This window comes from Ipomoea nil, unplaced genomic scaffold (genome assembly GCF_001879475.1).
Source record: "Ipomoea nil cultivar Tokyo-kokei standard unplaced genomic scaffold, Asagao_1.1 scaffold0457, whole genome shotgun sequence".
NCBI classification, from domain to species: Eukaryota; Viridiplantae; Streptophyta; class Magnoliopsida; order Solanales; family Convolvulaceae; genus Ipomoea; species Ipomoea nil.
Window position 1 is genome coordinate 1,133,555 of NW_017616885.1, and position 12,671 is coordinate 1,146,225.

The 12,671-nt window shown below is 37.3% G+C and overlaps 2 protein-coding genes across 2 annotated transcripts; one reads left to right on the forward strand and one right to left on the reverse strand.

The window, feature by feature from the left end:
• The first annotated feature begins 4,869 nt into the window (after positions 1-4,869).
• Positions 4,870-6,537, forward strand: LOC109172929 (E3 ubiquitin-protein ligase PUB23-like). The gene has a single exon (XM_019322180.1). It carries the CDS (start codon positions 4,966-4,968, stop codon positions 6,193-6,195), a length of 1,230 nt encoding a protein of 409 aa, XP_019177725.1. The 5' UTR covers positions 4,870-4,965; the 3' UTR covers positions 6,196-6,537.
• Positions 6,538-11,450: 4,913 nt separating this feature from the next.
• Positions 11,451-12,317, reverse strand: LOC109172954 (dof zinc finger protein DOF5.3-like). Its single transcript, XM_019322205.1, has one exon. It carries the CDS (start codon positions 12,315-12,317, stop codon positions 11,451-11,453), a length of 867 nt encoding a protein of 288 aa, XP_019177750.1.
• Positions 12,318-12,671: the final 354 nt, after the last annotated feature.

The window sequence follows — 12,671 nt, forward strand, 5'->3', positions numbered from 1 at the left end:
CCTAGGGGGATCAGCTCAGCGCTGGTTCACGAACTTAACAAGGGGATCTATCGTTTGTGAGGAATGCTGCGAAAACCCTACGTTCCTAGTTTTTACCCGTTCTACCATTTCCCTTTACGCAATTAAACCCGTGACATACCAAAATGGCTGTGTCACAAAGCGAACGTCCCTTGGACTCGCAGGAACGCTTTAGTAGGCAAGGCAGAGCTCGGTCTGATTCACGAAGGTCGGTTCTCCATCCGGAGCACACGAGAAGTCTGACTATCACCTTTCCCGTCGAAGATAACCCTACTATCGGCGTGACCAACTAGGGTCCATTAGCTATCAAACCTAATGTCCAAAATTTGGCCCATGAGATCACCAACGTCATTGGAAACTGGGTCACTCAACAACAGTGGGGCGCATCCTAACCCGACGCGATAGCCAAACGTTGACCCGAACACTCCAGCAAACCCTCCTCCCCCCGACTCAACACTTTGCAAGCTAGGAGAAGTACATCGCTAGCGATAGGGCCCTAGCACGGGGAGGTGAGGCTGTGGTTGGGGCAAGATTAAAGGACCCCCGAGGGAGGACTTGGAGCCCATCTTCGAAAAAGCCGTGGGTGAAAGTACTAATCACAACCCGATCATGAGGGGACCGCAAGTTGTTAATGCGCTCGGTAAGACTCGGGTAGCTCTTCCCGAGGTATAGGCCGGCAAGATTAATGCTAAAATTGAGGAGTTAGTTTGGTGGAAAGAACAAGGTAATTTAGCAATAATCCCGAAAATCACGATCAACCCACCATTCACACCAAGGATTTTGAACGAACCCCTCCTCACTGAATTCAAGCCGCTTAGCATCCAACAGTTCGAAAGGGGTATGGAATCCCTAGGAGTATATCTTAACCTACCAAGCCGCTATGGTGCTAATGGGAACCACGGAGGCAGTAATATGTAGGGCTTTCTTTGCAACCCTAGGGGGATAAGCTCAATGCTGGTTCACAAACTTAACATGGGGGTCTATCAACTCTTTCCATGACCTGGTAGTGAGATTTTCCACCCATTTTATGATGGATAGAAAGAATAAAAAACATTTCACTTACCTGACCACGATGAAAGAGAAGGTAGGTGAAACTTTAACTGATTTTCTCACCCCATTTTTCCATATCTGTTGATGTTTCGAAGAAGAAACGCTTACCAAGGCAAACTGGTGTAATAGAGGTAGACGAGATGGACGACAAGTCCCCCATTATCATATTCGTCTAGGCTTTAAGGATCGGGGATCTATACAAAAGCCTTAAGCGCAAGCTCCGAGCACCTACGTTGCTTTAATGGCCAAGGCAGACCGTTACGCCGAGGCTGAGGAAGCGAACTAGATCAAAAGAGAAGAAGAAAATGGTTCTTCCAAGAGACCCCGAATAGAAGAAGCTCTCAAACCAAATAGAAAGGTGTCGGAACAACCTACAGAATAACACTCGGAGCAGAATCGGAGGGCCTTGTGGGCAGGGTCGCCAACCCTGAATATGACTCCGAGATTATCCACACCTATGCTAACGGCACCAATACCTTTGACGCCATTGACAGCTCAACCAAGTGAGGTATGCTCAGGAATGCAATATGGTGCGGTTACCCAGACCATCCACCACGGAGTCGATAAGTCAAAGTACTATCGATTCCACAAGCGGCATGGCCATGCCATAGATGAGTGTCATACTTTAAAGTGGGAGATCGAACCCCTAGTTCAACTAGGAGAGCTAAATGGCTTCATCTATTGGGAAAAATTGGCAAATTGAAACGTATGGAGAAAAGGAAACGTTGAACCGACATCAGAATCTCTAAGGAGTGAAGAAGGATACCATAACCGAGGTCCAGCATGGAAAGGGAAGCAACCTATAATCGACTAGTCTCATCTGAGGTAAAAACTTATTATAAATAAATAATTTTCTACATTTTCTTTCCTAGGTCCGAAAGCAAGGATGGCGGCTTAGCGAGGCATCGTGCCTCAAGGAAAAATAAAGAGACAGAGAGAGAGAGAGAAAAAAAATTCATATGGGCCTGCATGTAAGGAAGACGACATAAGGAGCTTGCATGTACGGAAGGCAGCTAATCGGCCCGCAAGTAGGGAAAGCCGCCCAGCATGGCATCGTGCCTAAAAAAAATGAGGATAAAAGGGAAAGAAAAAACAAAGTCATACGAGCTTGTGCGTAGGGGAGTAAGCCCAATGAGCCTGCAAGCAAGGAAGGAGGCTCATCAGTCTGCATGTAGGGAAAGCGGCTATTAATCATCCTTTATGGGCCCGCAAGTAGGGAAGGCAGCCCAGAGAGGCATTACGCCTCCAAATAAGAATCTTTTTTTTTTTTTTTTTTTTTTTTTTTTTTTTTTTTTTTTTTTTTTGGTGCAAGAAACATGCAATTCTAATGTCGGTTCAACGTTTATTGGTCAATGGTCTTGGTGCCATCAGCATAGGTCTGGATGATAATAATGATGATGATGATGATAATAATAATAATAATCATAATACATACATACATACATACATACATACATACATAGAGAGAGGGAAAAAAATCTTACGCTATTTGCTCTCTCATCAAGTGCATGCAATATTGTAAAATTAAACAAGATAATGTATTACTCTTGGGGCTTAGCGTATTTGGTTTGTTGCCTGACTTAAAAGTCATGACGAGATGTGGCAGTGTGTGAGAAGCAGAATTGTGTGGCTTGCGATTTACATCCGCAAAAATTGGTCTGGATTGGAAGCAGGATTGCGCGACTTGCGATTTACATTCGCAAAAACTCTAAGGGTGGGGTCCTGTAGGCTTAGAATTAGTCCGGAGTACTAATTTTTTAGGCATGTAATTAAATATACATAGAGTTGTATGTAAATCTTTCTTTTATATGTCAACGAATATTATTTGTTTAGAACAATTTATTTAAAGTTAATAACATATTTAAGCGTCAAAGTGTGTAACACATGCCATGAACGGCAATACGGCGTGAAGTTACAATTTATAAATGCAACCAAAACGTAAAAAGGCCGAAAATAAATTTCAACTGTACTTAATTACTAATTAAACTTTACAAATTAAACAATATCAGCCAAGTACGATTCAATCAAATTAAATGTCCAGTTTAGTATTTTAAGTGGTCGATCAATCAATGTTTAGAAATCTGAAGAGGCATTTGGAAATTTTGATTAATCTGCTGTGACGGATGTCTCTTGTACACAAAAGTGTAAATGTTGCAAAGAAATAGACTTTGAGGTGGATTTATGGGTTGAAGATATATTTTGGGGAATAAAAAAAAAAATTAAATGGCAAGTAAAGGGAATACAATTGCAGTGTCAAAGTGTGTAACACATGCCATGACGCCATAAATGCAGCCAAATTAAAGCAAGCATGCCAGGCCAGCCACAACAATAAAGATATATATTTCAACCATACTTGTTATTAGACCACTTTAAAAAACAATATGAAAAAAATAATCTTAAAAATCAGTGTTGCATCAAAGTTTTAACGTGTTAGCGTACCTACTTGTTTCTTTATAGAGTATTTAATGCTTTACTTAAGAAAAATGCTAGTGTATGACAACATTTGTAACATTTTGTATACCGAATTTAGTGATTAAAATTATTCACATATCAATATTTATAGATTCAAAAAATGTATATTACATACATGCATATAGGTATAAATAAAAAGGAAAATAAATATTGCATGTATGTTAAACTAATTTGGGAGTTTGGGACTAGACTTGGTTACAACCACGCTATCAATTTGAACCCGTGACCTCGACTCTAATACCAATGGATGAATCTTACACATACACTGACAACACACACATATGTGTTTGTGTTATGTGTGTGTGTATATATATATATATATATATATATATATATATATATATATATATATATATAAAAGTAAAGGTTATATATAATTAACAACGTTAGGAGAAAATTGGCCAGTTGACATTATATATGAATAAGGGTCATGAAGCAATAATTAAGTTATTTAATTCAAAAATTGTGATTAAGTTCCTAAACAATCTAAAATTATACAATTAAATTGAAGGTGATATGTTTTCCTAGCTAGTAGCTAATGCTAACATGACAGTTGTTACCCTATTAAAACTTTTTTTTTTTAACTTTTTAAGTTAATGTTAAATAAAATAAAATAAAATAAAATAAAAACAAAAAATCCAATCCCTTCCCCACCTCCATCTCTGGCAAGATATGAAGAAACGTCTTTGTCTCTAGGAGGGAGACGGAGTTGGATTTTTATTTTTATTAAAAAATATTAAAATAAAATTTTAAAATTAATCTTTTAATGGGTAATTGTTCACATCAATAAGACCCAAAATAATATGTTATTTTCTTTAATGGTATGATTTTGAATTATTGTTCAGAAATTTAATTACAGTTTATTTAAGTTGGATCACTACTGAAAATTATGGAATTTTCGATCACCTGAAAGTGATTTTAAATCAAGTCGAAAGTCTTGTTCTGACCACTTTTGGTATCCGAAAAATCTTTGTTGTTATTTCTGATCACTTTTTGCTTTCGACTTGATTTAAGATCACTTTCAGATGGTCGGCAATTCAAAAATCCAACCGTGAATGATCTAATTATAATTTTTCATATAATTTAATGGTCTATTTAACTCTTTCTCCAATATAATATATTATGTAATAGAGTGATATCATCTCATGTGTAGCTAGCCAACTTAGTTAACAAAACCTACTTTTGACTGTTTGAACTTTTTTTTTAGAATTGATACCATTTTGAAAAGTCTCCCCTCAACTCCGACAACTTTCCGTGTTTTTGACTTGGAATGGGAAAATCTGTTTCCACCTATAAAACCCAAACCAATAATCTCTTCAACTCATTTCCAGCCTGCTTCAACAACTTCACCTCCCTTCTTCATTTTTCATTCAAAGATCGATCGACTTTCATTGATTCCTCGATCTCTCCATTAATTGTATAGTAATGGAAGAAATTCAAGTTCCACCCTATTTTCTTTGCCCCATCTCTCTAGAGATCATGAAGGACCCCGTGACGATCTCCACCGGCATAACCTACGACCGCGACAACATCGAGAAATGGATCTTTTCCGGCAAGAACGCCACATGTCCGGTCACCAAGCAAGCCCTTTCCGGCACCGACGATGAGTTTTTGACCCCAAATATCATTCTCCGGCGAGTAATCCAGTCGTGGTGCACCCTCCACGCCTCCCACGGCGTCGAGCGCTTCCCCACCCCCAAGCCTCCGGTGACCAAGTCTCACATCCTAAAGCTCCTCCGGCAAGCCAAGTCGACGCCGGAAATGCTGGCCAAAGTTCTCCAAACCCTAAGGTCTATGGCCCCAGAAAACGCGGCGAATAAACGCTGCATGGAGAGCGCCGGCGTGGCAGAATTCCTGGCCCAAATAATCAAAACATCCGAGGATAATCCCACCGATGACGCTCTATATGTTCTCCACAACCTAGGATTATCCGAAAACGGTCTGAGATCCATCCTGGGACACGACACCCAGTTCATCGACTCCTTAACACGCGTAATGCAACACGGGAGCTACGAATCCCGAGCCTACGCAGTGATGCTCCTCAAATCAATGCTCGAAACCACAACCTTAAACCCCTCGTTATCACAGCTCACGACAACCTTAAACCTCTCGTTTTTCCACCAAGTGGTCCAAATCTTGCGAGACAATTTCTCCCGCAAAGCCTCCAAATCTGCGCTGCACCTACTGGCCAACGTTTGCCAGGGAGGGAGGAACCGGATCAAGGCGGCTGAGGCAGGGGCGGCGACGGTGGTGATCGATCTACTGCTGGACACGAACGAGAAGCGGTATTGCGAGTGGGGTCTGAGCGTACTGGAGCAGCTGTGCCGGTGCGCGGAGGGGCGGGCGGAGGTGCTGAAGCACGCGGCGGGGCTGGCGGTGGTGTCGAGGAAAATCCTGAGGGTGTCGCAGGTAGCGAATGAGAGAGGTCTGAGGATCTTGTACTCCATCGCCAAGTTCTCTGCTACTCCCAGTGTGGTGCAAGAGATGTTGCAGCTGGGAGTGGGGGCGAAGCTGTGTTTGGTTATACAAGTGGATTGTGGGGTTGGAAAGAACAAGGAGAGAGCTGCTGAGATCCTTAAATTGCATGCTAAGGAATGGAAGAATTCTCCTTGTTTACCATTGGATTTGATTCATAACACCATTGGTGTTAATTAGGGAAGCCAAAAGAGTTCACTTAACTGGTTTGAGCCGATTAGCTATGAGCAATATAACCTATCTAGGCTGATCGACTAGAGTTACAGACAAGTTTACTCAGTGCACACTCTTGAATATAGGTCATTCTTATAAGCTAAACTCCTCACTGATTCACTAGCATTTGGAGTGATCGAGATCGAAAAGATGTATAGGTTATGTATATGGAAAGGGATAATTAGACAAGTAAAATGCTTCCAATTAACCCTCTTTAGTACCCCAGCTGTACTGTGTAGAAAACAATGAAAAATTTTGCAGTATCTAGCTATAAGTATAATTGATTTCGAGATTCTTTATAATAAATTTTAAATTTATATACACTACTAAACTATAATGTTCGAATCAATGACTAGAATGTGTAGAATAGGGTGAGAATTTGTCAAAATGTGTGTTCACTTTTTTTTTGACAAAAATATGCAAAACTCTATTACCAGTTGCGTTTTTGAAGGTATTTAATCCGTATTTTTTTTTTTCGTTAAATACTTAAAACGCAACTGGTAGTTGCGTTTTTCGTATTGTATACGAAAAACGCATCTCCCAGATGCGTTTTCATCTTACGTATTGAATACGTTAAAACGCAATTGGGAGATGCGTTTTACGTATTATACTTGAAAATACGTAAAACGCAAGACCAAAATGCGTTGTGTTTATCGGCGTATTTCGCCAGAGAAAGTTACAAAAACGCAAGACCGAATTGCGTTATTTGAATAAAACGTTAAAACGCTAAAACCACTTGCGTTTTATAGGCGGTTCCGGCGCCGGTAGTTCGTTTTGTGTACTGTTCATCGGCTATTTAAGTATACTTAAAAAGACAAATATTAATAGAATGTGGTGTTGCACAGTTGGTTCAGCGTGGTGATTGCGAAAAAAGTCCTTGCACAATTAATGCGACTTGCGTTTTGTGGTTCTCGCCGTCCTTCAAATTCGCCGGAGACGGCCGGTACAAAAAAAAGTCAAAAACGCAACTTAGTTTTGCGTTTTACGTATAATACGTAAAACGCAAAAGTAAGTTGCGTTTTGGGGGATACCGTATGCGTTGGAAAACGCAAGAGCGTAATGCGTTTTACGTATACGAATACGTAAACGCAACTACCTCTTGCGTTTTACAGAAATACACGAAAAAAATATACACCAAAAATGCAACTCCCAAAGAAGTTTTACATATTGTTGTCAAAAAAAAAAAAAATATGACACATATTGAGAATTTGGGCTTGTTGACCGCACATTCTAGTCATTGATCCATAATGTTCTTGGCAACCATTGTTCATTATTTTTGCTATAATAATAATCTCAAAATCCAGTGCATAGCTTGGATACGATGAAGTTGATTGAAACTTGAAGCCAGATGTATAATTTCACCTAACATGTACACAAATAGAGTGATTGCCCACCTCCACCACATGATTTGAAGTTTTAAATCCGATCCGTAACCTATTCCAATACTTATTGTCATATCAAATGCTTACCATTATGTCATAAGTTAGGTTGTGACTTTATATTTTAATGGTAAAACAATGTTGAACTTGGCATTCTAGGCCTCCGCTTAACATACTTTAATTTTGTTATAAACACAAAGAGGGTATTTAGTAAATAGTTGCTGTTAGCTGATTGAATTAGTGAGTTTGATAAGTTTATAGCATCAGCTGATTGTAGAAAGATGTTTGGTAAATTAGATGTTAGTTAATAGCTGATTATATGCAAAATCTTTAAGCAACTTTTTGAATTTTAGCATTTTGGAACAATAAGCTGTTACAAAAAGTCAATTAATCAAACACTTATATGGAATGTTTAACCAAGTCAAACAGTTAATAATGATCAAATAAGTCAAAATTAGCTAATAAGCTAACTATATTACCAAACAAGGTCACAATCTGAAGTATATAGTTGGCTAAAGTTGATTTAATTTGTTAAGCATCAATCAATATACAAAACATTACTCCCTAAATGTTTAGTGATACGTACTATTCTTTGACCTTTTAGTTGGGATGAAATATATCATCCACCAATTTGATATAAGTGCATGTAAATGGTGATGAGTTTGTGTTATTACCTAAAACTTTTAGTTTGAAGAGAAGATGAAACATACCCATCCTTAATTATAATACTTTAGTTAAGTTCTAATTAATATAATCAACTTTAGTAGTCATGCTGTTCACACTAATCAACTTGCTCCATACAATATAATAATTATAATTCAAATTAAATAATTTGAAGGCAGAAAGAATGGTTAGCTTGCAGGAGCAATGAAGTACTAGACTACTGAAAGGAACCTTCCATATACAGAAAATATATTTTCAATTTATGTATGCATATATACGCGGATTCATGAAGACCCAAGATGGCGGGAACCTCAAATTACTTGAACAATTCAAGATTTACCTTGTTTAATTATTTATGAATTTGAAATAGTTATTCTTTTATAATGTAATATCTGTGCATACATAGTTACATACTTTCTCAACTTACGTACTAAACCTGTGACTTTCTATTTGGAAGAGTCACAGCTAGGCGCGCTTGACCACAATGTCTTTGGCGAATTTGGAATGTGTTAGCTAGTGAGGCTCAAGATATAGTTTGGTAAGACTAGAAATTTGGTTAAAAAAAAAAAAAAAAAAACCAGTACAATTAATCACATGCAGCCTCATTTTGTGAAAATTTTATTCAGAATTACTTCCTTCATCATCCCCAGTTGACTTAGTCAAGAACTGTTAGTTTAAGTAGACATTTCACATTTAAGAGTTCTATTACATAGACTTCGAAACTCTACTCGCTCATGTTTACTCCATAATGCAGTAAGAGATAATAAGTTATTTTTATTCTTTAAGTTTCAAAAAAATGTCAACATCAAAATTTTGAGTGAAGGAGTAAAAGTAGTAAGTAAAATTTAGGAAGTCGAGTAGTATTTTTGCATATTTAATTTGTAAAAGCTGATACAATGGTCAGTTTGATTGTATGCTCACCTTGTAAACTGTAAATAATACTACTCGTCACACATATTGGTTGAAGTAGTGCCTTATTGCTCAGTTTTTTAAATTAAAAAGAACCACTATACGTTAAACAATATAAGTTGTAACTTTATATAAAATGTCAAAAGCTTCGAGAGATAAATTCTGGGTTCTAGTCTCATGTGTACATACATCGTGGATGGGTCTATATACAACACATACATATATTTATTTTTATTATTTATATTTATAAAATGACCGTACCAGTACGCTTCTATATATATATATATATATATATATATATATATATATATATATATATATATATATATATATATATTTCATATTTGATTAAAGTAATATTTTTGAGCTAGAGACGTAAATAATATAATCCACAATCTTTGAAGATTGTTGGGGTATGCATGCTGGTTCCTTGGACTATGAGGTTTTCTAGGATCATGCGACTCACCAATTAAGTACTAAATTTATTGGTCTCAGATCCCAACTCTCTACCTTAATTGCCTTTCTAATTCTAGATGAATTTTACTAATCATTTTGATTTACTGAAAAGTCGACTGTCACAACCTTAAACTACGAATATGTGAGGTTAAATTACCTACGAAATCCCAGTCTTATAATTTTTATATCTCCATTTTGTTTATTTAATGCATGTATTTTAAAATGTGATGCAATTAATGACAATAATTAACGGTATTAATATTACCGTCAATTTAAGTTACGTGGTGCTGACATCATTATTGTTACATCGTGATATTTATATTCCAACTCATATATTACTTTATAAATATTTAAAGTTAATTATTTTTACCAACAATATATTAAAGTAGTATATCCAAAATAAATAATTACAACCATGTTCCTAATGTGATTTGGACACTTGATGTCAGCATGCTTATAATTATTTATTTTGGACATATAAATGTAATATATTAGTGGTAAAAATAATTAATTTTAAATATTTATAAAATAATATATGAGTTGGAATATAAATATCATGATGTGGGAGCAATGATGTCAGCGCCACGTAAGCTAAGTTAACGGTAATATTAACACCGTTAACTATTGTCGTCCTTAGTTTCGTCACTTTTTAAAGTAGATGGACTAAATTGAACAAAAGACTAGTACAAGGACTTCATAGGTACTTTGACCCATTAGGTCATGAAGCTCATTTTATAGTCCTAACCGTCAAAAAAAATTTGCCTAGACTATTCATAGTTGACCTGCTCAAAATAAAAAGACTAATAGACAACTTTTACAATGAGTCGTCAGATTTAATTTGAAACTATCCGACTAATTTTGTTTGTTGCACCCAAGCATGAATGCTACTATCACTACACCAGTGCAACATATACAAGAATGAAAGAACTTTTTTCACCCCTCTATAATTGCGAAATATGAGGGGCTATATATATATATATATATATATATATATATATATATATATATATATATATATATATATATAGTCATATAATTATGTTTGACATTTAAACTTTTATTAGGTTATGTCAATACAATCTTATTTATGATGATGTGATTTAATTAATGTTTAAAAACTAAAAGAGTTATTAGGTAAAAATATGGGTGTACTATAAATAATAAGCTTATATATGAATACATAAGAAAGTAGTTTAGAGATGATGATAACTTCACAGAAGCTTTTCATTCTATACATTAGTATGTAGGTATACTCACATATACATGCATGATTGTATTTATAGAATTTTCTACGGTACCAATTGACATGACTGCTAATAGTACTATGTATCAGTATAAAGAGCTCTACTACACGGGCTCCGAAATTTTATTCCTTAAATTTTACTTTTTAATGTGGTAGTCACTGATAACTTACTTTTTTCATGTGAGTCTCAATAAAAATTAAATGTTTACATCAAGATTTTGTACGTGAAAGTAAGAGTTGGGAGTAGAAAATGAGAGTACACATAGTATTTTCTTAGGAAAATACTATATATGAGTACTCCCACTTTATACTCCAACTTCTACTCTTACACACAAAATTTTAATATCCACACTTGTATTAGGACCCACAAGAAAAAGGCCGTCACATCATGAAGTAAAATTGAAGAAGTAAGATTTGAGAATAGTAGTAAAATTCATTTTTCTCGATACAAATGTTAATAGTAAAACATGTCAATAGTACTTGATACAACGAGATATGGCACCATAGAAAAATTCATGGACTTAAAAGTATACTGTATATAACAATATAAAAGAGCAAAGCAAACCTTTGAATTAAGGCCTGAAAATGGAATCATAAGTGGTGGGGATGCTGAAAAGACTTGCACTTGAACTGGTGTGATGGTTAGGACAACCTTGTACCTCTGGTTCATGATGAGCACTTATTGTGTGCAATGGAAACATCATATTCATATTCATATTCATGTCGGAGTTGTGGTTGGGCCACCCTTCTGAGGTTGTTAACTCTTGATGAGGAGGGAGTATTGGGGGCAACGACTCGCCGCAGAATTGTTCCTGAAACAGCGCTGCTGCGGAATTATTATTGTTTCCAAATTCATCGACGACGAAGCCGCCGTCTTGAAGAGCCATGGCGTCCTCGGGGACGAAATAATCCACGTTCAACATCGCTGGATAGCCGGAAAATTCAAACGATGGACCTGCGCCGCCGCCGTCATTATTATTAGCCAGTGTAGTAGTTTCCGGGATGTGCCCGCCGGGTTGAGGTTGAGGATTAGGATTAGGCTTTTGATTCATGAAGTTTGCATAAACGGCGGCGAGATCAATGTTGGGGGCCGGGCCATTAGTCCCGCCGGCGGCGGCGGCGGCGGCGGGATTATTGTTGTCGGCGGCTGCGGAGATCCCCTCCTGGGCTATAAACATCCCTCCTCGGCGATGCCCATCAACTAGGCGAATAGACGAGGAGGACTTGGGTCTCCTGGTTTTCCGGCAGCCGCCGCCGACGGGAACATTCCGGAGAGAACCCCCTTTGGTCCAGTACCTCCGACAACCTTTGCAGAAGTACCGAGGTTGGGTCAAGCTGTAATTGTTGTAGTAACAGAACTTGGTGTTCATGGAACCGCAACGAGGACAGGTCGGAGATATCTCAACGTTAGGCTTCCATGTCGCCGTCGATCTCTCCATCACAGGAAACCTTGAAAATATTATCATCAAAAATAATCATAAGCTCCCAGAAGAAGAAGAAGAAGATGTTCTTCCTCTCGAACATCTCCTCGGCCCAACAATGACCTAAACTCGTACAGAAGATCAAACTTCTTCTCTGCTGCGCAAATTATATATTTAAGTTATTATATATTTATGTGAATCAATGAATATATAATATAATATAATATACTATAAAATGGTGCAGTGCAGTGGCATTATATTGGAAATGTATGAAGAGGCACATGAAGGGGTGTGGTTCCCTTCCGGTGGCGTGATGGAAAGAGAGAGGTGAGGTGCTATTGCCTATTTGCCTAATGCCTATTCCGTAGGCTG